Source organism: Argiope bruennichi, chromosome 2 (assembly GCF_947563725.1).
Source record: "Argiope bruennichi chromosome 2, qqArgBrue1.1, whole genome shotgun sequence".
In the NCBI taxonomy this organism is placed as follows: Eukaryota; Metazoa; Arthropoda; class Arachnida; order Araneae; family Araneidae; genus Argiope; species Argiope bruennichi.
Window position 1 is genome coordinate 116,614,407 of NC_079152.1, and position 24,973 is coordinate 116,639,379.

Here is a 24,973-nt window from a genome sequence, read left to right on the forward strand (position 1 = left end):
ACATTACTTCTATTCACCCTCAACTAAATGAAAAAAGACCTTTGTGACATAGTAGAAAGAGCATTACATAACTGATTTTTTTTTTTTTTTTTTGTCTCTAGTGAAATTATATAATTTATATGAAGTCAGTATTGCAAATCTGGGATTTGAAAGAAAATAAATTAATTAAAAAGGAATTTCTCTTAATTTGATATCGCTTTATACATATGCAAGCAACCATATTTTTAAAAGATTATATTTATGGTGCTAGCAAAATCTTCTAACTTATTATAGTTATATTAATGTTTCCACAGCACTAAAGGTTATTTTGGGTCGATCCTTGTAATTTTGAACCCCGATCTAATGACGAAGACGGCACTTGTGCTGGCAGTCTCCTCTCCAAATCTTTGATACGAACTTGTCATTTAAATAAATGGATCTCTGTTTGTGATCAACCTACGTTATATGTATTACTGAATATAATTTTTTTTTCAATCAAAAAATCTTTGATACGAACCTGTCATTGAAATAAATGGATCTCTATTTGTGATCAACCTACGTTATATGTATTACTGAATATAATTTTTTTTTCAATCAAAAAATCTTTGATACGAACCTGTTATTGAAATAAATGGATCTCTATTTGTGATCAACCTACGTTATATGTATTACTGAATATAATTTTTTTTCAATCAAAAAATCTTTGATACGAACCTGTCATTGAAATAAATGGATCTCTATTTGTGATCAACCTACGTTATATGTATTACTGAATATAATTTTTTTTCAATCAAAAAATCTTTGATACGAACCTGTCATTTAAATAAATGGATCTCTATTTGTGATCAACTTACGTTATATGTATTACTGAATATAATTTTTTTTTTCAATCAAAAGCGGAATACAATCTTTCTTGAATATGTTCCAACTTTTAGAAGATAAATATATTTTGCAAGTTTCTGAGTCGATGAGCTACCGTTATTTATTTCCTACCAATGCGTGAAAATCCTAGGAGGCTCCATCGATGTCCTAATTACGTATCACAATCACGCAGCTTAATCGCAAAGCTCCCAGTACAAATGTTTCTAGGAGACGGTAGCTTCGGGGATTGAGGCCTTTCAGGTAAAATGCGAGTAGACCTGTAATTTAAGTAAGTGTTTAGTTCCATTTTAGTAGCAGAAAACTACTGCTTTTAGCGTTTCTGTTCCAGCAGCTAGGTGGTCTAAGGCATTGCTTGATATTCAGGAACTTTAATGCTTGTTTTTATTACATAAACGCCAATAAAATAAAGTCAATTTGGTTCCCAAAACGCAACGTACTCCTCAGTGCATTTTTGGCCTCTAACAAAATGAATGCTAGGAAGATGCCTACTTTGTAATTTGTAATAATTGTGTAATCTTTCAGCTATATCTTGTTGTATATATCGGCTATATTTTGTGCCTATACTAATTAAAGGTATCAACGTTTGAAAGTGAGTAATTAGTAAAAAGTAAGCAGTCGAAATGATCGCTACTAACTTGTTTAAGAAAATTAATTTTTCCAACAAACAATGCCCCATTTTAAATCTTCCTTATAGGACATTTGGGAACAGATCTCTCAAATTTGAATGAAAGTCAAATTAGAAGAATATTAACTGAGTTTGCAGTGCCTCTTACAACTCCCGGGCCACACCACCTGATGGCTTTCGATAAATTTGATTTAACTTAGAAGTTCTTCTTTAGAATCGAGTCTCGAATTTGCTACTGTGTGTCGCCGGTACTGAGACTTTGACTCAATACCATGTCTAAACAATGGAATAGAAAGCATGCGATACTGAATTACAATGAAAAACAAGATCTAGATATAAAGCTATCAGGCTATCTGTCAGAATAAAATTGAATGATAAATAAATTCGTACTAAATTAAATTTTACTGGAAGTAATTGAAATTAAAAAGGTAACAATTAATTATTTAACAGCAAATATTGAGAAATATTCATTGAAAAAGCGATGGAAAGCTATTGTTAATTTCATGCATTAGTCTTTTGTTTTCCGGCACAAAACTATCAAATATAGCATTTTTTAAAAGCGAATATGAATTATCAAGATATATAAAAGTAGCATTTCATTTCTTCTGCGTCAGAGACTTGTGACTGTATATTCACCCGAAAACATCTTGTAATGAGTATCAAACCAAAAAAAAAAATAATAATAATAATAATAATATAATAAAATCCTATGCAGCTTGAATATCACATCCAAAATAAATACAGGGTGATTAGAAATGAATATCTCAACTTCGGGCGTCTGTTAAAAAAAAAGAAAAGAAAAGAAGGAACAGCCTTGTTGTTCATCGGAAATCAAAAATAACAGTTGAAAGTTTAAATTCAATACGGTTGTAACTGTACAGTTGAGCTCCTTCAGAAATACGAAGGATATTAAAGCAGCACAGTAACTCATCTCACACCATTTTTTTTTTATTGCATTCGTAGTATGAAGCTTTGAAACGATACAGATCTACGTGTGTGCCGTTACTTGATTTCTTTAGGGGGGGGGAGGCGATATCAAATAGTAGGTTTTTGTCCCCCCTATACCAGCTGATGTGTATAAACTTAAGACATGCATATCTGCAGGTTTTCAAAACATCACCTCAGATATGCTTGCCATAGCTCTTATTTTTGGTGTGCTTATAATGAACATTTATAATTGTGTTAAATTTAAATTTTCAACTATATTTGAGACTTCTGTTGAACAAGAAGACTGTACTTCGCTTTATTTTCTTTTAAACATCCCTGAAAAATTGGGACACTCATTTATAATTATCCTGTATTTATGCTTAATCTAATTTTAAAAATACTACATTTTCAGAAAAACTGATTACTGCATTAAAAAAAATATAACTGGGCTATAAATTAGAATCTGTTCAAAACTGAATAAGAAGCTATATGCACTTTGTAATTATTTTACAATAATGAATCCGAAATTCATGAAATGGTGGTCAATGCCCAATAGTATAGAAATAAAAAGAAATTTTGAGCATAACCTGCTAAGACGGAAGAACTGAAAATCCGATGTGCTACTCCATATAGTGCAATGAGTATATGCATAATCTTGAAGCTTTGCCTTAGGCACTTTACTATATTACACTTTACTATACCGCGAATGGCAGGTTAAAAAAAAAAATCGTTTTTATACACGCGCACACATTTATTCGTTTTTATAGATGTCCCTTTAAAAAAAAAAGGACACGAATAAAAACGAAAAAAAAAAAAAATGTGGATTTTTAAACGTCTTATTATAAATTTTGTTTAAATATTATTATTTTGTAAAACCTCAATATATAAAATAATAAACCATCAAATTTTTATAAAATATTCTAAATTAAACTGTTTTTTTTAAAAAATATTTTGGCCAATAAATATTGTTAAAAAATTTCTTGTTCGTAAATTCTATTATATAACAACAACAACAAAAAAATTATGTCAACAAATATTCTAGAAAATATGCGCTGTAAAAACATTCGCAGCAATATTTTAACTTTAATCTACATTTTAAGAAATCTTAACTCATAAATTTGCTTACAGTTGACGTACATCAACTCATGTACTTAGCAAATCAATCATACCAATCTGTTTTTTTCTTTTCAGTTTAAACAGCTTCAAATATAAAAAAAGGGGTCATATTTACTTTTCATCCATTAACATGCTATGTGGCATTATTTCTAATTGCTACATCCATTTTTTTGAACGAACGACTGATGATAGCAAATGAAATTGTCAAATTTAGAAATACTCCGTTTTTTCACTGACGTTATCACAGATGACATTTATCATAAAAACGCAATGGCATTGACGTCCAACTAAAGCATTAGCCAGATAGAGAAGTAAAAAAAGTCTAACAATGTCAGATATGTTCTACTTACTCATTATCCACTTCTACCTTTATCTCACTTGTTTTTTTATGGTCTTGTCGATGCACTTAGTCATTTGATTTAAGAGGAAACTATCTTGATTTTTTGAGTGTCACTTTTCTATCATTCGTCTTTTCTATCATGGAATTTTAAAAGATGACATCATTCGATAAAATGATGACATTCAACTTTAGATGACACTTCGTTGTTGAGGAAACAGATGTTATGTTTCAGTCGGCAGATGTGCATTAGCAACAGTGTTTTCCGAAGTTCATCAGAGATTAATTTTGAAATGAGTTAATATATGTCAATGATTGTAATGGAATGTGTAAAAAAAAACATTCGGAAGGTTATTTTTCAGATTAAGTTTCTACGTTGCACGAGATCGTTGGCAATTTCCTGTTGAAATCAGACATTTAAAACTGTTATTGCAAATAAATTTAATAACAATTAATAACTATAGTTACTACATATCAATAACAGCACTACAATTACATAATATTAATTAATATTACGTAATTATAGGGCTATCTATACACAAAACAATGAAATTGCCTTTTTAAATCTAGCAGGAATTTTTATTTATAAATGTCAATAATAAATTCTTTATATATAAAAATATGATATTATGCGTGCATTCGAATAAACATGCCCCTATGTTCTAAACCCATTTAATTCTATATCAGATATTTGTTCTGTATAGTGCATATTTGCTAAATCTAATCAGAATTTGATAGATATATTAACCCCTTGCCTACCACGGCCGTATATATACGTCTCCATAAGTCAATGTGTTAGCTGCCCCTGGCGTATATATACGTCTCGCAACTATATACGTATATATACGTGGCACTGGGGACCGAATCACGCAAGTTATCATCGGCAGCTAAGGGGTTAAAGTAATATACGATAAATTGTTTGAAAAATTTGATTTTAAAAATGCATGCAATGAATCCTATTTATCTACACTTTTCAAAATTAAGTTTATTAAATTATCATTATTTTCATAATTAATTATTTTTAAATGAATGCAATGAATCATATTTATCTATACTTTTCAAAATTAAGTTTCGTGATTTTTCACTGTCTTAGTTCAGCTATTTCCTAATGAACTTCGTAACTATCTTCAAAATACTGAATCTACGATATCTTTTGTTTTGCATTTCAAAATAAGAATGTATACTCAGGTTTGGAGTTCAACCTTACTCACAAAACTCCAAAAGGGACATGGACTGGAATCAGCTAAAATTTAATTTAAATAAATTAAGAAAATATCTTTGATATTTAAAGGTTATGAGAAGTTCACAATGAAATTTTTTTAATGATGTTGGAACATACGATTCTGTCATCATCACTAACAAAACCAGAAAAGAAAAAGAAAAAAAAAATACATATTTAAATAATCAGGATATGATTTATTTATTGAAATAATTATAGCACAAACAAGAAGTTATTTGTCTAAAATAAATCTTATAAAATAGAGAATTACTTTTGCAAACATTCAATAAATTATTTGCCGAACCATATCGTTCGCTTGGAAGACACCATGACATGAGACATATCATGCCTTAAATACTATATTGAAATTGATCGTTTTCTGTTTTTAAAATATGTCAGTTGATAAAAATCTCTGCTTCTAAGATAAAATAGAATATTTTTCTTAAAATTGTTTACATTTTGATTTATAAATTTGTTAGTGTTGCACCTATCGCTTCGTTGTATAGGATGGGATTAAATGCGAATTCGTACATGATATTCTAACCCTCATTTTGTATATCTCAAATTGTTTCTAGTCATAATCTAGACATTGTTTATTTTATATCCAGAATATAGTAATCTCATTTATTTGTATATTATTCGCAAAGATGATTTTTAAATGACTTCATTAACGTGTTTTGGATGGTACTATTTGCTTTATATGCAATCTTTATAGCTAATTTTACAAATTAATGATATGCCATCAGAATACCTTCGATATCATGATATGCCATCAGAATCAGAATACCTTATATTAAAATTCAAATTATAATTTCCAAGCCCTCTTTTCTTAAAATCATATTTTTAGATCTTGTTGCAAAAATATACACTATGTAAGTTTAAAAATGTGTAATCTGTAAGCTATAAGAAATAATTACTTTATATTGTATGTATTGCAGATTCACAAAATCATTTTATTTAGAATTTCAAAACGCTATTTAAGCAGTAACAAAATTCAGAATACAAAATACTTTTGCATTCAGCTATTCAAATCATAAAACCTTTTAATAAACAATGTATAGGAGACCTATGTTCATAGATATAAAACTTTTGATTTACTTTAATCTATGTTAGCTGTCAAATATATATATATATATATATATATATATATATATATATATATATATATATATATATATATATATATATATATATATATATATATATTTAAAAATGTTCTTTTATACTGGCGGAAACTTTTCAATAGCTTAAATTTTTCAATTTTAGAGAGAAAATTAGAAATAAGTGACTGACCGAATTTTCATTTTTAGGTACTAAAAATTACCTAAAGGAAATGAAGGATAAAAGGTATAATTTTATTATTCCCGGATTATTACTAAGGACAACTATAGTCACTTCTGCAGTTTAAACAAAATTCCGTTCAAATTGCAGTAATTAATTTTTAATACATTAAAATTAGATTTAGAACTATTTATCCGTTCGAACTAAAACCTCTTGTACTTTCCCATTATTATATTAACAAGATTCGTCACTGAAAAGTTAGTTCACTATCAATGAAGTTCTTATGATTATGAAATTTAAACTCGATTATCCTTAGATTCAAACAACTTAGGCTTATCTACCGTGAGTAGTAATCACTTCTTCCTTCCAGCAAACACAGAACTCTCTCACTATTTATATTTTTCCTTTTTAATAATTTTAAAATATTATTATCATTTCTTTTTTTTTTAACTAAAATAAGGGTTTTACAAAGAAAAACTGATTTAAAAAAATTATTCAAAAGAAAGTTATATATAATCAAACTCCAGTATATTAAACATCTTACATAAAAAAATCTCTATATAAATCAACTTCTTTAAGAATTAAAAACATTTGTTAATAGTTTCTATATATCGCATACATTTTTTTTAAGAAACAAAATACATAAAATAAATAATTCAGTACCTATAATGAATGATATTGCTGAATTAATGAAATTTTTACACATAACTTAGAATTCAATGTCTTAATAGTTGCCTATTAACCCACCGAGCAGGATTTATTCGGTGACTGCTTTGATCAAGATAAACTCAAAGATGATAATAACAAAGATAAATTCATTTTTAAAAAACCCTTCAGAGGAAAAGAAAAAAAAAATCTTGGAAGCACCTTTAATTGTCGACAAACATTTTTAACATCTATATCTAACTTAATTCAATTTCCTGAATAAGTTCTTTATCGCTCTGAATAAAAATAAACAATATTTGATAAGGTTTCGGCAAGAGTTTAAACCAAAAAATTTATTTGGGATCGTTTTGCTTAAAAAAATTAAAAATGAATATAATTAAATAATAAATAAAATAATAATATAAAATTAATAAATAAATAAATAAGAATTAGTTTTGTTTTATGTATACAAGCATGCATTTTTTTAGTTCATTATAAGAAAATTCACAAATTACCAACACAACTTTGCATAGTTTGAAATAAATTTTTTTAAAGTTTATTCCTTTTTTTTTTACTCTTTTTTTATTCTAAAATTAGAGGTAAGCGTACATTTTTAGCAAGAAACTAATAAAATTTGCAATATGTGCTTATCGAAACCTCTTGATAATAGTTTTTTTCCCAGGAATATCCATCTTCAATATATAAGAGCTCGAGCGTAATTAAATATTTTTTACCCTATACTATGTGAATTTTATAAAATGTTGAAAACTATGGGATCCCTCCTCCCCCAATTGTAAAAAAATGACATATAAATTTTTTTTAATGAAGTAACAAACAAGCCAACAACAATAAAATAAAACAAAAGAGTATTTCTTCTCTAGTAAAGGCAAAAATACAAAATGATGCCAACGAGATCTTAAATATGAATATAAAAATAATAATATATAAATAATACTCATATAATGATAATCGAAAAAATTATACATAAATAATACTCAATTCTTGGAATGAAAATTTGATGCTTCTAATTTTAATGATTTATTCTGATGTATAAAATAATACAAATCTTACGTAATTCATTTAGAATATTAGATATAGATTCTTTAATGTAAATAAGAAGATATTCAGAAATAAAGATAAAGCAATGAAGTTGAATTGGCATATAAATATTAAATAACCATATGATATTATATATATATATATATATATATATATATATATGTATTTTACTATGTGCTAATTTGTAAGTAATGTTTTTATTTTACTTATACAGCATAAGGAATTTTTCATTTTCACAATGTTTAAAGATATTCGACAACTTCATTTTATATTTAATATATGCATCCATGATAAATTTATAAATTTTGAATTGCTGTGAAAATAAAGAATATCTCATGATTTCAATTAAATATAACACATAATTTTTTTAAAAAAAAGTGTAATTCTACAAATTTAAGGATATAGATTGCAAGAAAAGGATTTTCATCGTTTAATTTAAAGTTACTAAAAATAATATTGAATAGTTCAATTAAAATTCTTATAATGAAATCTTAAATACTCCAGTGACCTCAGCATTACATTAACTAAGATTAAACAAAATAATAATTATAAATAAATAAATAAAAAAAATTATCCTGTGTTGTAAATCGATTATATTTTAATAAGTGTTTTTTCATACAACTTAAAGTGGTTATATTACATATGAATTAATGAAATCTTACCTGCCTACTTATAGATCTTATACAGAATTTTTTACAAACACTATTTTCATATCTATTCCAAGAAGATGGATCTATGAGCAGATTTCAAGCACATAAATTATTATTATTAATTCTACTGGTTAGAAGCTCACATAAGCTTAAAATCTGTCGAGAGAAATATGATATTAAATGAGAATTTATCATCTCTTAGCTTGTACGAATATTCAAAATTTGTTTTCATTTCCTTTGATTTTAAGTTTTAGCTCTAAATTATTGCATAAAAATCTACAGAAACTAGAAATAGAGGCTTTGAACGCATTATTAAATGATTTATTAAATATTAAGTTGCAAAAACTATAGTTTCTCTAAAAAAGTTTTGTTAAGAATACGTAAAAAAATATTTGGAAGTACAAATGTGACTCAATTATAAAATTGGACTCTAAGCAATACATAAAATAAACAATATGAAAATAAACAATACATAAATTGCGAAATTTCAAATACAGCAATGTCTTTTAGTTACTTACTGATGTTAAATTCTGTATCAGATAATTTCTTAAAGTTATTTAATAATTTTTAACATACTATCATTTTTATCGTATGTTTTTAATTATTATTTCATATTGTAGCATAATATTATATTTACAGAATTATTATTGATGAAATTATCACATATTGAATTCACTTGAGTTTGATGGTTTCGGACAGATAAAAGTCTTAAATCTGAATCTGTAAAATCAAACTCAAAAAAAAAAAAAAAAAAAAAATGACTCTTTTGAATGACATTTCAAATTTCATATAATTTTTTGCATTTGCTTCCTTCTTTTAATGAACATAATTTTCAACCATTTATAATTATTCTCCATATTTTTTTACATAAAGCTTACAAAGCTATACGTATATTGATTAATACTGCTTATCATTACTCATCCGGTAATAATGTTAGCCTTCAAAGTTTAACATTGATCATATTTCTTACTTTATGAGAATAAGCAAGCACTGCAAAATAGAATGTTGAAATTTAAATTTCAAATAAAAAATAAATATATTATGAAAGCTGACTATTAAGTGATCAGTGATAATCAAAGCGATATAACAATGAAAAGAATTGTTTAACGATATCCCAATTTCGAATAGAAAAAGATTATAATATAATCGCGAATCATGCAGCCTTCTTATAGAAACGAATATAAACATTTAAAACTCAATTAATAAGCAAAAAATTGGGTCATTGTTACAACAAGAAAAAAAAATGATTTTTGATGAAAAAAATTCAAATTTTCTAAATTACAAGATGAAATATATAAAAAATATATATAAGAAACAAAACCCAGTTTTTCCCCCCAATTGCTGTACACCCTTCTGTCAGCAAATATAATGATTGAAGACTAGAAAAGGAGGAGGGAAAATCATTATAACCCACCACATCACACAATCTTGTCTAACAACACATCACAAGAATCGGGCAATTCGATTACCACTCTATACCTAAGACTTTCCAAAATCGCCGCGACCCATTCAAAGAAAAGTAGGCAATTTGACTGGTTGGTCGAAGTAAATGGGCGGTAGCTTGCACACGTCCATCACCGTATCTCTCAGCGTCAGTGGGCGGAGATTCTCTTGAGCTCACCGGCACCGCCTCCTCTATAGAGTAGGGGCGGAGTCGCACGATCGCGCGCGTGTCGTTGCCTGGTCAGTGAGTATTTGTTTGCCGTAAGAACTGGACTCGCGCGGGGACTCACTGTCCGTAATCTTACGATTCAGGATTTCCGAGGTGATTTAACACTCCTCCCCCCCCCCCTTCTCTGTGCTACCCTCCCTTATTTCAACGCAGTCTACAAAGAGTCATCCTTTAGGCCTAGTCTATTAATGTTGACAGCAATAGACAGTTACTATTTACGGTGACTTGAAAGCAGTCGTTTCGAAGAACCATGCGTTCTGTTGTACACACTGCGAGCTCAACTTTCCAACGGGATCTCTGCAACGGAAATGAATTTTGAATTGTAAGAATAAGTGAGAAAAACTGTTAAATAGACTCTGACAGAGAATATGTCCTACGCGCAGTTTGGATACGCGGCATTTCCTCCTTCGACTCAGGTAAGACTGTTTACTCTTTACATCCTATTTTTACGTCATCTCGAATTAAACATATATTACCTGCAGCAGTCGATCGCTAAGGAACACTCTCTCTGATAAGTAATATACAATCAATTAATGCTTATATCATTATTATAACTAACAATAAAAACCATTTCGTAGTTTGACAGCAAAAATGTTATTAATTATCTTATGATTTCACATAAAATCTTATTTTTAATTTTTTGATATAAAAGGTTTCATATGAGGTAAATCAGCATTTATTCCATTTTTTTTAATTATTGCATATTGATTTAATAATACAAATTTTATTCAGAAATATTCAATTAATTACTGAAAATTAATAATATAAATGCAACAGAAACATTGTAATGAAGACATTGCATGAATTCAATTTTCCTTACATACTATAAATTGAAAACACATTTTCGAAATTAAATTACATTTACAAGTTTTATGAATGGCGATTTTAAGTATATATATTAAACCAAAAGTAAACAAATTATCAATTTTTACTAAAGAAGCTACATTAGAAAGAAGTGGTCCGTTCTAACATATTTATATCATTGCTATTGTATCTCGCCGTTTATATGGGAGAAGATATGTGATGTCTCATAAAGTTTTATATGATATTGAAAATTAAGTTTATTCAAGAAATAGCTCATTTACTCCATAGCAGAGCAATGCCAAAGCTTTTATCAAGCAGAGCAATGCCAAAGCTTTTATCAAGCAGAGCAATGCCAAAGCTTATTTTCCACCGAAAATGTTTAGACAGAATGCGGAATTTTTTATGAATAGCATAAAGATTTTCGCAACAAATCAAATCAAATCATCAAATAATTAACATTTTGCAATATAAGGTTTGCGTTGTACACTACCATGAATTAACTTTTATATGTCTCTTTTTGTGTCATGTATAATCTATTAGGCACACTGTTATAAGATAGGAAATTTTTTAATATCGTTAAGTGTTGTATAGCTATCTAAATGATTCTATTCTTTTATTGATAGCTTTCTTTTCTTATCCCAGAAGATGGAATATTATTCAGTTGGTTTAAGCCGCGACAAAATTTTCAAATCAGTCAAATATATCTTAATTTAATCATAGTATGACAAGAATATCTATCACATTTGCTAAGTGGTGCACTATATGCAATAATGGAGAATTTTAGTTGCCAGATGAGTAGTAATTATTCAATAAGTATGAAATATTTTTATGTGATTTCAATAATAAAACCATAATATGAAATATATAATGTAATTTTGTTAAAACTTTATATAATGATAACGATATGTCCCAACGAATTAGGATTAATTATTTTTACATGCAATCGTTTTCTAACGCTGCTTTATTTTTGTAAAAATCTATAGATCCGGTCTTTAATACTTCTTTCTGAATTATTATTATTATTAGCCATTTTTTCCAACGGCTAAAGAGAAAAATTTCAATATAGAGTAATTAGGGAAACATTTATAATTCAAAAAGATCTATCAACATTGATTTCATATTCTAAAATAATGAATAAAATAAGGATGGAAGCAGTGAAAGGATGGTAATATTGATAATAAACTAAATCTCGCCTCTTCAAATCTAAATAAATTAGAATTAAATTGATTTTTACCTCTTTCGTTATACAATTTCTTAATTTAATTTTTGGAAAGTTAATAACGATGCTTTTAAAGCAAACTTCAACTAATTAATTACTCTCATTTATGCCCTTATTAGGTTTTTAAGTAATATTTTTTGTATTAAAAAAATCCTTAATCAGCGAACTTTGCTTAACATTTAATAATTATATACAAGTTAATTATATAAATTAAATATGTACAAATCATTTGAAATGTGCTGCGAAGTACTTTTTACTGCTATGTTGTTTGAATTTTCGTTCTCATCTTCGTTATGGTTTATAAAACTTATTATTAGAAATTTTCTTTTACATTAAGTGGAATCATTCAACTTTCTGCACTGTATAATAGCAATTTCTTCTAAGTTATTAAAATTTTGTATATAATTTTTCTTGCTTAATATAGCTTTTTATTTCATTTTAATCTCTAAACACATCACTTTTATTATTATGTTTAGAAATTTTAGTTACGATTTTAAAACAATTAAAATTAAGCACTTAAAGGGGCTTCCTTATTTTTAATAAATTTAAAAAGTCCATTAAGAACAACCAAATTTAAAAATTCCACAAGTTCTAACTCACTATCATTTATGGCTAGTGATTTTTTTTGATGTAATTATAATATATTTGGAGAATTATTTCAAAAGAATTATTTATTGTTAAGTCAGTTATTTATTTGTTGTTAACTGAGAATTTGGTACATTTTTTTTCTCTTTTCATGCATTTCATAAAGATTCATTAAGATAATAATAATAATGTCTCATTTCTAGAGAACTTTTTGTTTTTCGATCTTGATTCTTGGGCGTTTTATTTGGGCGTCACAAAGATTTAGGAAGAAATTCTTTAAATTCTCATAAATTGCTTTAAAAAATTTAAATGATAAAAATCTCAAATTTTATAACATTATCTCACTATACAGATCATAAACGATTCATTAATAATTTTACAACATTGTTTCAACAAATCTCGCTCCACATTTAAACTTACATTTTTACCGTTGCTTCATCTTTGAGTTATATTCCATTCATGAATATGAATGATTAAATTTTAACTTTTTCATGGTTTAACTAAATATATTCTAAATATTTTAAAAGTCAAATATCATTGATCAATTTTTTAAAATTATTTAATGTGAATTTTTTTTCCCCCTGAGTTATATCGTAAGTACTGTTCACAGAATTATATGTTCATAAAAATTTGATAACAGAAATAAAAAGCTGAATAATTAAGTAACAAAAATTTCATAAATATCTGAAATAACTCCAGAAAAATCAAATCAATCAAATCGTATTAATATCTGAAACTTGGTGTGAAGAAGAAAAAGATTGAGCAAATGAGTGATCAAGCTGTAACAATAATATTTTGTTTGAGTTATTTAACAAATAAAACTTAGAAATATTTTTTGAAAATCCTTCCGAAAAAATAAATCGCTTATCAGAATGCTTACGTATACCATATTAACCCCCTTAACTTTCTATATTAGGCAAAAAGATTAGACAGTTTGATCACCAAATTAGCATCGAAAGTAACTTTAAACCGGTAATACACTTCAGCCTGACATCCACTCGCAAAGGACAAACATAAAAAAGGGATCGAATAAAAAGTCTTTGTTGCGTTAAATTTGATTGCCAGAAGAAAGAGAGCAAGGGGACAACAAAGCAACACAAGAATTAAAAAAAGAAGAAAAAGGAAAAGAAAAAAAAATCATTCAATAGCACAACAGTAGCAGCAAGACCTCTTTCGGGGACAGAATTCACTTTTCCCATTTCCCGAGAATAAAAGGGGGATGAATTAGCGATAAATGGATAGGGGACAGTAGGGGGGAAGGCACCGGCTGAAAGCGATAGAAAGGGGGGGAAAGAAAATAGAAAGGCGGTGTGAAAAGTCATTACGGTGTCAGCGGTGTCGGTTTTTGCTCTTTAGGGGGTTAACTTCGTGCCCCCCTTCGACTCTGAAGAGCTCCGCACTGGCTTTCTCTCCCCCCCCCCTACAACTCCCCATTCCCCGGATTCATCCGAAGTGATATTTTGCGGATGGTAAACTCCCGACAAGGCCCGACATTCTGTTCTACCACAGATAGCTATCTTTTCCTAATCCATCTGATGAAGCTGGCAAAACTCCGTTTACTTGGGACGGAGGGTTATGACAAATCGGGTTGCATGAGGTAAAAGAGAGAGAGAGAAAAAAAAAAAATTATTAAATGATAAATTTTACTTTCTACTGTTGCCAGGTGTTCTGTGTATGCAGGTCTGTGAATCATGCGTTGGCGGTTTTCATTTCGCTTGTAGCGTTGATAAAAAGAAACTGTTTTTACCTTGTACACTATGTTTTTAAAAGTAGTTTGTTAAAAGATGGACGAAGGTAAACACATGAAGAAACTTCCTGTTGATTGATAAACTTCCAGGCTATTTTTTTTAATCACCCCAAGTACCAGTTAGCTTTCTATAGCTCAAAGTTATTTAAAATTCATTTAGTTTGATTCAACTTAAAGTTATGGAAAATTCATTTAATTTTTATTCATTTATTTGAATCAACTTTCGGTTCGCATATCTTGCAATTGTTTGAACCTCAAAGCAAATACAGATGGCTTATGTTTTTTTAAAATGATCGTTACTCGAAAAGGATATCTGATATAACACACGGCAATGTTGACAAAGGGTATAAATTCAGTGTTGTTATTTGTGAAATTCTTTTAATATTTCAAAATGTGTCAGCAGCATAGCTATCCCTTTATTCCATTACTTATGGTATGAAATGAGATGGAATTAGGTTGGGTTCGAACCTTTTTCAACCAGCCTGCACATCAACCATATTTTATATATTTTCATATTACTCCTTTTTAATTTCTGAAGAAATCTGTCACATATTACTTCGTTTTCTGTGCCTGAAGAAATATCTCATATTACTCCTTCTTCTATGTCTAAGAACATGATGTCTGCTAACTTTTTCCATTGTTTTGTTTCCAATAAAAGGATAAAATAATGTATTCCTGGTAAGATTCAATTAAGATATTTACCTATATCTCCAGGACTAAATTTTTCCAATGAAAAATTCTGTGCTTCAAAAGAAGAATTGAAAAAAATAGCAACTATTTGATCTCTTGAAGATTGATTTGATTTCTTTGATCAATCTTGAAGATTGATTTCATTTTCTTTTTATGTGCTATTTTTCAAGTAAAAAATTCTTTAATTATGTTGGTTAATTCGATTTTTTTAAAGATTATATTGAATTAGTTGATCTGATGGCTATTATTTAAAATTAAAAGCTGTAAAAGTAATTATATGTTTTTCTCAATATATAAAAGAATGCTTTACTTGATTATAATATTTCATGAATAAAGAACAATGATGGTCAACAACAATTCTCATAATGCTGCTATCATCATTAGTAAACTAAATATCTCCAATTTATTAATAAAAAAAGAGTATTAAATTTTGCCATTAATAGCAGCAGCTTATATTTATCTCATTTTTGTTATTTTCCCATAAATTTAAATTGTTAATTGTATAATACGAAAGAAACCAGACAAAGACAGGATTATTAAAATACGGAGATTAAAGAGGTTCTTAATACATTTTGGAATATGCTGACAGATACCTTCGAAATACTTTGTATCCTTAAAAATTATTAAGTAATATTTTACCAAGATCGTGTAAAATAAAAAAACAATGTTGTTTTTATATATAATTTACTTAGCATATAAAACAACAATACGCTACTTAGCAAATAAATAAACAATATTCAAAAAATACTTAATCAGATGATTTTTATCACATAATGAAGGTTGCCATCTTCATGGCGAATTGCCATGTAATTAATTAAGGCAGCATAAATGGTGAATATTTATATAGTGCACCCTATTCGGTTACGAATAATAGAAGTCATACTTTTTGAACAGTCTAACATCAAAATTAAACATTCTTTTAAGATAAGACTTCAATAATGGCAAAGAAAAAGAAGAAGCAAAATAATAATAATAATAAAATAAATTGATAAACCAAGTATGAATATATGAAATCTGAAATGAAAAATAAATTGATGATTTTATCGCTTATTTGGTCGCTTTAATAAGTTTTTATTGATATATAAATAAAAGGTTCAAGATATATATCTTTTTAATTTCGGATCTTCTTTCTGATAATTTTTCTTCTTTAATTTTGGTTAAAATCAGTTTTGGCTTGATGCAAATCTTAAATAGAAGCGACTTGTAATATGCCTTTTTCTAAAAAAATAAATAAAATTTGAACCATTTTTCTGTTTTATACATGAAAGAATATGGTTTTGCAAAATTACAATAGTTGGGGAATCTGAAAATTAAATTAAAATTAGAAATTATAATTCAATTTCTGGATTATAATTTTGAACTGAAAACTGAATTATAATTGTTTATAGTTGCTATTAGAAAATATACAATTTAAAAATTTACTACTCTTAAAATTTTTAGTGATAATTTCAAAGGTATCGACCAATTAAAGAATCAATATTACAATTTGTTAATAAACAAACTCTTTCTTTCTTTATATAGTAGATTCTAAAACTCATTAAATTATCTATCTTACATACTTTATTATTTATAAAGAGAACTTGATAGTTCTTTTGGGGATCATTCTATAGTGATTCGATATTTCTTTCGTATCGTCGTTTTATAATCGAAGAATAACTAAAAAGTTTTTCCATATATGATATTTTTTCTGAAAATACATTAAATTAATCTAAATTGCAAAAAGGTTGACAGAAAATTTTTGAATTTTGGTTATATATCGACTTTAAAAAGATCCTTTAGAACTGATTTGGCATTCAAATAATATGTACTAAAGAGTGGGCTTTCTATAACATTTTGAAAATATGGCAGCTAATTAAAGATTTTTTTTATACGTTTCAAATTATTGTTGAAGTTTTTTGAGTACTTTGATCAGAAATTTCAACAGTTGAAGCATAAAAATATAACAACTAATTAAAGATTCCGTTGAAATCAATAATTGTTCAAATTACAAAGATACGAACCCTTCACCCCATTTTTTATAACAATTTCAATTTGCCTTTATTATAAGAAATACTGTATACGCTGTGTCATATGCTCGAAAACTTTTCAGACATGAAATTAATACTCATTCATTAATGAAAATATAATTTTTTTATGTAAATAAACAGTTTTAATTGAATTGCATTAAAACGTAATTTAAGCATTGCAAAACTGTTCTTTATAAATTTGGAGATTTTGTATTCCCCGTCTTTTTATTAAATTTCACTTCGCATTATTATTATTTAAATGAAGTACATTTTGAAACAAAGTATAAAAGAAAAGAAAAAAATGTTTTTTTAAAAACAGTTATTTACTTTTTCCAATAAATTAATGAGAATCGAAATCTCTATTAAAAATATCATCTGTGACAAAAATTTTTTACTTGTTTATTGAATGAAATGTCTATCCTGCACTTCCGTTGCAGATGACTTTGAAGCTGTCGTATATTATTTAAAATGTAATAAACTAATTTTCGAATTAAAAAATCTTATTTCTATTTAAATAAAAGATAATTAATGTTTAAAAGTACCAGGCATGATTTGATATTTGATTAGTTTTTAATAAGATTTTCATTGAATTTAAGTTAGCAAAACAAATCATTTAAGAACATTTAAATAAAAAAAAGCTAATGTAATGTTATGTATTTTATTTTGATAAAATTCTATATAAATTGACGGTTATAAGTATGTATAAAAAATCTATTTCATAAGTTAAATGAGAAATATTTGTAAAAATTGATTCAAATTAAGTTCAGAGCATTTAATTTATTTATTTTTATAAAGGTGACGAAATGCATTTTCTCGTTTATCAAATGCATTAAGTTAAAAATTAGATGTGAGCGAATTTTTATTTTGCTTTATTGCGTAAAAAGCGAAATCTAACTGTTGCGCCATTAAAACCATTAAACCAAATCAAACCAAACCATCCATGTCTCCAATATTACAAATATCGCACAATCTATTTTATGCAAATTTGTAACTATTTATATACGATATCTTTTTTTTCATAACTTTTTTTTTTTTTTGCATAAGATAACATAGTTGAATTGCCCTTATAAACAAAATCAGAATAATTTATCTGATATTTTGACAAAGTGAATCTGTAGTTTCAAACTTTATTAAAGGTCAAAAACTCACTTATTTTAAGAACTCGATCCTTTTAACCTTTCCATATTTGAAATGCAAGAATTCTAAAAATAAATTCGAATAAATCAGTTGGAGATAGTGCTGTCATGCATAACGAATGCGATAGGGTTAAGGGAATGAAAATGCATTTATGTGTTATCTCAGAGACAAGAAAAAATGTGATTCAGGTGAGCCGAAGTGAATGAAAAATATCATCTTAATGATTTGGCAGACAAAAATTTTTTTCTTCGTCATCTTTTTATTATTTTACTTCTTTATTTTTCCAAAATTTGACATATCTTATGAGATATTTTAATTTACATGCTTTCTCCTTGGATGCACATTTTGAGCATCCAAGAAAAACATTGAAAAAAAAAAAAAAAGCAGTTTTCTGAAAAATTATCGGTTAGGCGCATTTAAAAAATTTTCTTTAAGAAATAACATCATGTAAAAATAAAATTTTTAGAGATCAATTAGAAATTTTTCCCAGAAAAGCGGTATTATATGATGTATCTAATAAAAGTGGAACAATTTATGTGGAGTTAAAAATTTCTTTTAACTAAAAATTCAAAAATTTCTTTGTTTCAGATAGTTTTTACTTATTATATTTTATGCTTACCTACATTAGGGACCATTTTTTTCTTCAAAGTGTTTTATCAAAATAATAATAAAGATAAACAGCCAATTTTTTTATACTAAGATTTTTGGCCTCATCAGGAAATTCTCGTCATCGCATTAGAGGTATTAGTTTTTTATAAGATAATTTTAAAATTTTACTGATATATTTAGATACAGTTCTTGAACATTGCTTTTCTATAGACTGTATTTATACAGTATGCTGCTAAAAAGAAGCAAAGCAGCAAAAACTACTAGATTTCATTATATTAGTAGTATGAAATATCTAGGTTTTATAATGGATTTCTAAGTATGAAACAGAAAAATCTCTTAACAGTTGTATTAAAGTTTTCGGCGAGGGGGATCTTTACAATACTAGTGTATCTACATGAAAGCGAGAATGTTGGGGTGCTTATCAAACCTAATACAAAAACATATTGAAATAATAAGAACTAGCATTAGAGGGAATAACATAGTCGACGATTAAAAAAATGATTATAAAATTCAACAACGTTTTTTCCCTTCTAGTTTTTTCTACTTCACATTTTGAGCAAATATCTTTATCTATTGCATGATCTAACTATTTTGAGCGAATAACATTATAAATAATATTAGAGTACAAAAACTAAAAATATAAAACTTTTCCATAAAACAAACTTAACTTCAGACTTGAATATAAGTTAGATTTAAATATAAACTGAATGGATTATTAAAAAAAATTCTGTGATGATTACGGATTTCTTTACACACACACACACACACACACACACACACACACACACACACACACACACACACACACACACACACACACACACACACACACACACACACACACACATGCTTTAATTTCAAAAAGAATTATTTCATTTAAAGGACTAAATATTTAAAAACGAAATAAACTACGCAATAATGATTTCATTTCTTATATTTCATACACTGAAATTCGAAAAGATTAAAAGTTAAAATTTCAAGAAATATTGGCGCAATTCTACAATTAATTTAAAATACAGAAAGACACAAACAAGTTTAATTTAAGAAAATTTCGATGAAAATATTTTAAGCGTATATAAGCGATATATCCAAAAACGGATCTTACATTATAAAATAATAATAACAACAAATAAATAAATAGATAAAAATTTAAAAAATCCTGTATTAATATATTCCCCTCCAATTATCGGTGACAATTTAAATGAAAATCTTAACATTAATCTACCAATATGAAAATTTATTTTTAAAAAACTTGTTATACGATAGTCAATGGCTACAGTCTTTTTTTTTTCACAAACAATTAATCAAGTTTTGCAAAAAAATGTAAGTGTTTTGAAAATAAATCAATATAACGAAAAAAAAATCAAGAATCGTTAAGAAAAAGTCTTGGTGCATCTAGAAAAAAATATTAAAAAGCATCAATTCGTTATTCAAATTCATTATCAAAGCACTCATTTTAATTTACGAAATACACAAGTTAAGGAATTGCTTATATCAATGATGATTTTTTTTTCTGATACGACTCGCATACATACTAAGAGTCAGTAAATGTTTGTGTACTAGTAACTTCATACATAAAATACTTTGAGAAGTATTTTATGTGTTTAAATTAAATTTCAAATTTCAGTATGAATTTTTTCACTGTTTTTGAAGAAATAATTGAAATGATTTTGAACTATTATTTAGATTCAAGCAAGAAAGAGATGAAACTGTATCTGAATTGTAATATGGGGAAAATGACCGATTAAATTTTGGTTGGAAGTTCTGCATTAAAAATGTTTTTTGTCCTCGTTATGATGATTTAAGTTCCGTAGAGTATTAGTGCATTCGTTATAGCTTCTACTTAAAAACTAAAGAGATTTTAAATTAATCTATCTATCTATATATATATTGTAATTATGGGAAAAAACTAATTTAAGATATAAATTTGGTCTAATCAACCAGCGACTTTATAATTTTGTACAGAAAATAATGTGCTTTTTTTTTTTTTCAAGAAAATAATTATTAGGAATTATAATACATGGAAAGACTTTCTAATAATCTGTTCTTTTTTTTTTTTCTATTTAAAAATATTTGTTTAAAACCCTATTTTAGGAAATTCAAAATGTTTTTTAGAAATATTTTTCTATGTAGCATTTAGAACATACCTAGCCATATACTTAACCAAATCCAGTAATTGTTATGGTGATATTCGTTTGCATTTGATTATCTGAAGGAATTTAAAATCCAAGTTTTCTTCAGAAAAAGAATTTTTTTATGAGCATTGCGTCAGATGAACAGACACTCCTTATTTCATCTAATGGAGAATGATTTATTATCTTTCAGTTAGCATCAGAAAGCTGTTGAAAGACACAATCATAATGCTTCACAGTTCCGAGAGTGGACTTTAATTAACTTGTAACATTGATGATTCACATAATCATGAACATTACATTCACATGAATCTAATAAAAAAATGATTTTGATAGCAGCTTTGATCAATCTTACTGTTCTTTCAACAAATGATACAAAGAGCCAAATATTCACTCTCTGTTTTAAGCAATTTCAATAGTCACTTTTATTTTTTTTTCTTAAATGAAGTTTTATCATTAATTATGATGGATTGCTCGGATTATTATTAAATTTTTATTATATACAAATTTAATTTGACATTAGTCTCAAGTAGTTATAAATATTTCAATCATATATAAACAGGCTACCAGTCGGGCCAAGAAAACTTTATTCTCGAGCTGAAGTTTTTTTCATTTTTCCTAGTTCTTTTTCCTTAAGACCGTTTCATTATTCACATTTTTTAACTATACTCACCCCCTTGCTATTAATTTCCAGCTATAGTTACAATAATATCGCTATCACAATTTGCTTTACAATTCACCATTTTTGTAAATAATTTTTTAATCCTATTATGCTTCTTAAAATGAAGTTTTTTCAATAAAATATTTTTCTTTTGTCAATAGCTTCTGTCACAATAAAGCATGCGATTCACCAAGAAGAATTTACCAACATTAATTTTTATGTTAATCATATTTCTTAAAAAGGGTTCTTTTTCAATAAGATCTTAATTGTTTTCACTCTCCCTTTTGTTATTAGCCCACGGTAAATAGCCTTAATCATTGCTGTCACAAATTGATATACTGTCCACCATACTAGAAAATCTTTTTTTCGTTTCTTGAAATAGCAATGATTCAGACATAATTTGTCTTCGTTATATGTCCCAACATTGGCTTTACTCTGAAACAAAACATTATCACTAGTATCTTAATGTTATTCATCCCATTCCCACCCCAGAACGCGCTAAAGATTGTGTACACCATCTCATTACTCAGCCGGTTATGCCCATGCTGAGGAAACTACCGACTCTAGGAACTGAAATCGCTGTCAAACAAGCACTTTCCCGCAGTTTCAATCATTATTAACCTCTCCCCTCACAGAAAAACAGACGGGAAAAAAAACCGGTTAGTTCGTACACGGCCAATAAATATAAGATCTTGTGCAATGCAAATATATTTTCCCATAGACACATATAAGTGTACACTTCGTATCTGCGCATGTTAGTTTTGGGGTTGGGGCCCGTCTGGTTGACCGCAGGGTTCTGGGAATCAACACACAGTCACTTGTCGGGGCCCGACGGGGGCCCGGAGAAGAAATCGATTCCCAAAAACACACAAGTCACGGGGTGAGCCGCAGGAGGGACAGCATCCGGGCTGGGCTTCCACGCTGCCGGAGAGCTGGGTGTAGAACAAGTTCATTTGCCACCTGCCCAGCAACGAAATGAATGCAGTGTCTTTATGAGGCAGTTAGTTAGTGCATTTCGTCTATAAATTTAGAGAGATTCCGCTACTGTGAATAAATTTAGTCGATTTCTCGGGAGATGAGGTGGTGAAGCCTTAATTTATTCTCATTCATTACTTTATTTATTTGGTGGTTGTCAGGATTATAGCAAATGAACAGCTTCGCCCCAGTTCTGCTGTGCAAATATATGATACCTTTCATTTCTGTGATGCTAGTCGTGCATTTTTACAGCTTGAATCGTTAATTCGGTTTTTTTTAATGATAATTTTCATATTTTTTTAAAAATATGTTAATATAATATTTATCGCGAATATTCTCTTGAACGTATTTCTTTTAATAATTGTATTTATCTGATTTAGCATTTTTTTTTTTTTTTTTTTTACCCAACACAAGCAACTTGTTTTTCAAAAAAAAAAAAAAGGAATTTAGTGATTTCTTATTTGGAAAGGCAAGAAAAATGCGAAATTAATCTAATCAATTTTATATTGAATAAGGGCATTAATAATTTAAGTCAAATAAACTTATTAAGGCCGAATAATGCCATATCAGAAATGGCAACAACTGCCAAATCAGAAAAGACTGCTGAAAAATTGTGACTGCTTCTTTGCAATTTGTATTTTCTATGTAGCGAGTAGTAATGATTATTTGCATCAGTTTTCCTTATTTCTCTTATTTTCACTTCCTTATTGTTTATATAAGTAAATCGCAAAATTTCTTCATACCAGTAAATAAAATTGCCAGATAAACAAGTGATCAAAATTAAAAATGGCGACTTAATTTGGGATTTCAAATCGTAAAATATGGTGGCAGACCAACTTTATTTTTGGAATCGCTCTTTGTTTATCGTGTGTGTGTCTGCAAAATAAATCAATAAAGGTGTGAAAATTGTCTTATCCAAATTTATTAAATTGGCACAAGTTTTTTCTTCTGCTAAATTTGGAAGAAAACCGCAAATTGGGAAAGTAAATTTAAACGGAAGAGGTATGTTAATATTAAATCATATATTATATTTGCATAAATTTATTTGAAAGAAATCTATTGTCAGTTCTTTCATTACATATGCTTTAATTAATTAACTTGCCGTTTCTAAATAACTTGCAGAAAATGAAAGATGACTGAAATGGAAGATTCAACGCAACTTAAATAAATATTAAGAGAACACATTCATTTTTTTTTAAATCATAGACACATGCAAAAATTTAAGAAATGATAAACAGGAAAGTTTCAACATATTTTTCAGACCATTTTGTTTTCATAAAAACGTGATCAAAGTGGAAAAAATGTTTATTTCAGCGACCTTGTTAAAAAGTGTCATGTTAATTGAAGCTAGATGTTGGGTCTCTTGCGTTTCTATGTTTTAAAAATCATCATTCTAAAAAAAAAAAAAAAAATCTTTGTATTTTGTATCCAATATGGTTTAACGGCATCTTTTTCTCCCGAATGCACAATGAATCCATCCCATATTATAGTAATGAAGTTTATATCAAAACACATGTAAAAAAAAAGAAGCATGGCTCCATGTGTTAAAAGAAAACTATAGCAATTTTAAAACAAATTGAAAAAAAAAATATTGTGGTGAGAATACAAGTAATACAAGTAACCTAATAACGAATTGATATGCGAGACTAACAGATAACTGTTTATCATGTTGTTATTTAAATTTCTCACTTTGACAGATTACGTGGGAGTTTGATATTTTATTGCGTCAAACATTTTATCAAAAAAGCAAATGACATGGTTGAAAAAATTAATTTGTTTGTGAGATAAGATAAAAAGTGCTAAAGGTTAAAAGGAAAATTTGAATTGGTCTTTATTTCTATAAAAATGAAAAGGGTAAATTAATTGAAAATTATGCACTTATATGCAAAAAAAGGGGGCACTGAGCCCCGTTAATTCTTCACTCTGTATCTGCTCTTTATTGTCTGTGACATCATTACTTGTAGTATCAGTTTGACAGTAAATTACACTTTCATAAGCATTGTTGAATCTCCATTT

At 27.6% G+C, this 24,973-nt stretch overlaps 1 protein-coding gene across 2 annotated transcripts in view; it reads left to right on the forward strand.

The window, feature by feature from the left end:
• The first annotated feature begins 10,437 nt into the window (after positions 1-10,437).
• LOC129962048 (homeobox protein caupolican-like) overlaps positions 10,438-24,973 on the forward strand; it is an 82,659-nt gene continuing 68,123 nt past the window's right edge. For both annotated transcript variants that reach the window (XM_056075742.1, XM_056075743.1), the window contains exon 1: positions 10,438-10,808. In XM_056075742.1, coding sequence (XP_055931717.1) covers positions 10,761-10,808 — 48 coding nt within the window. In that variant the 5' untranslated portion in view covers positions 10,438-10,760. The remainder of the gene's footprint in view (positions 10,809-24,973) is intronic.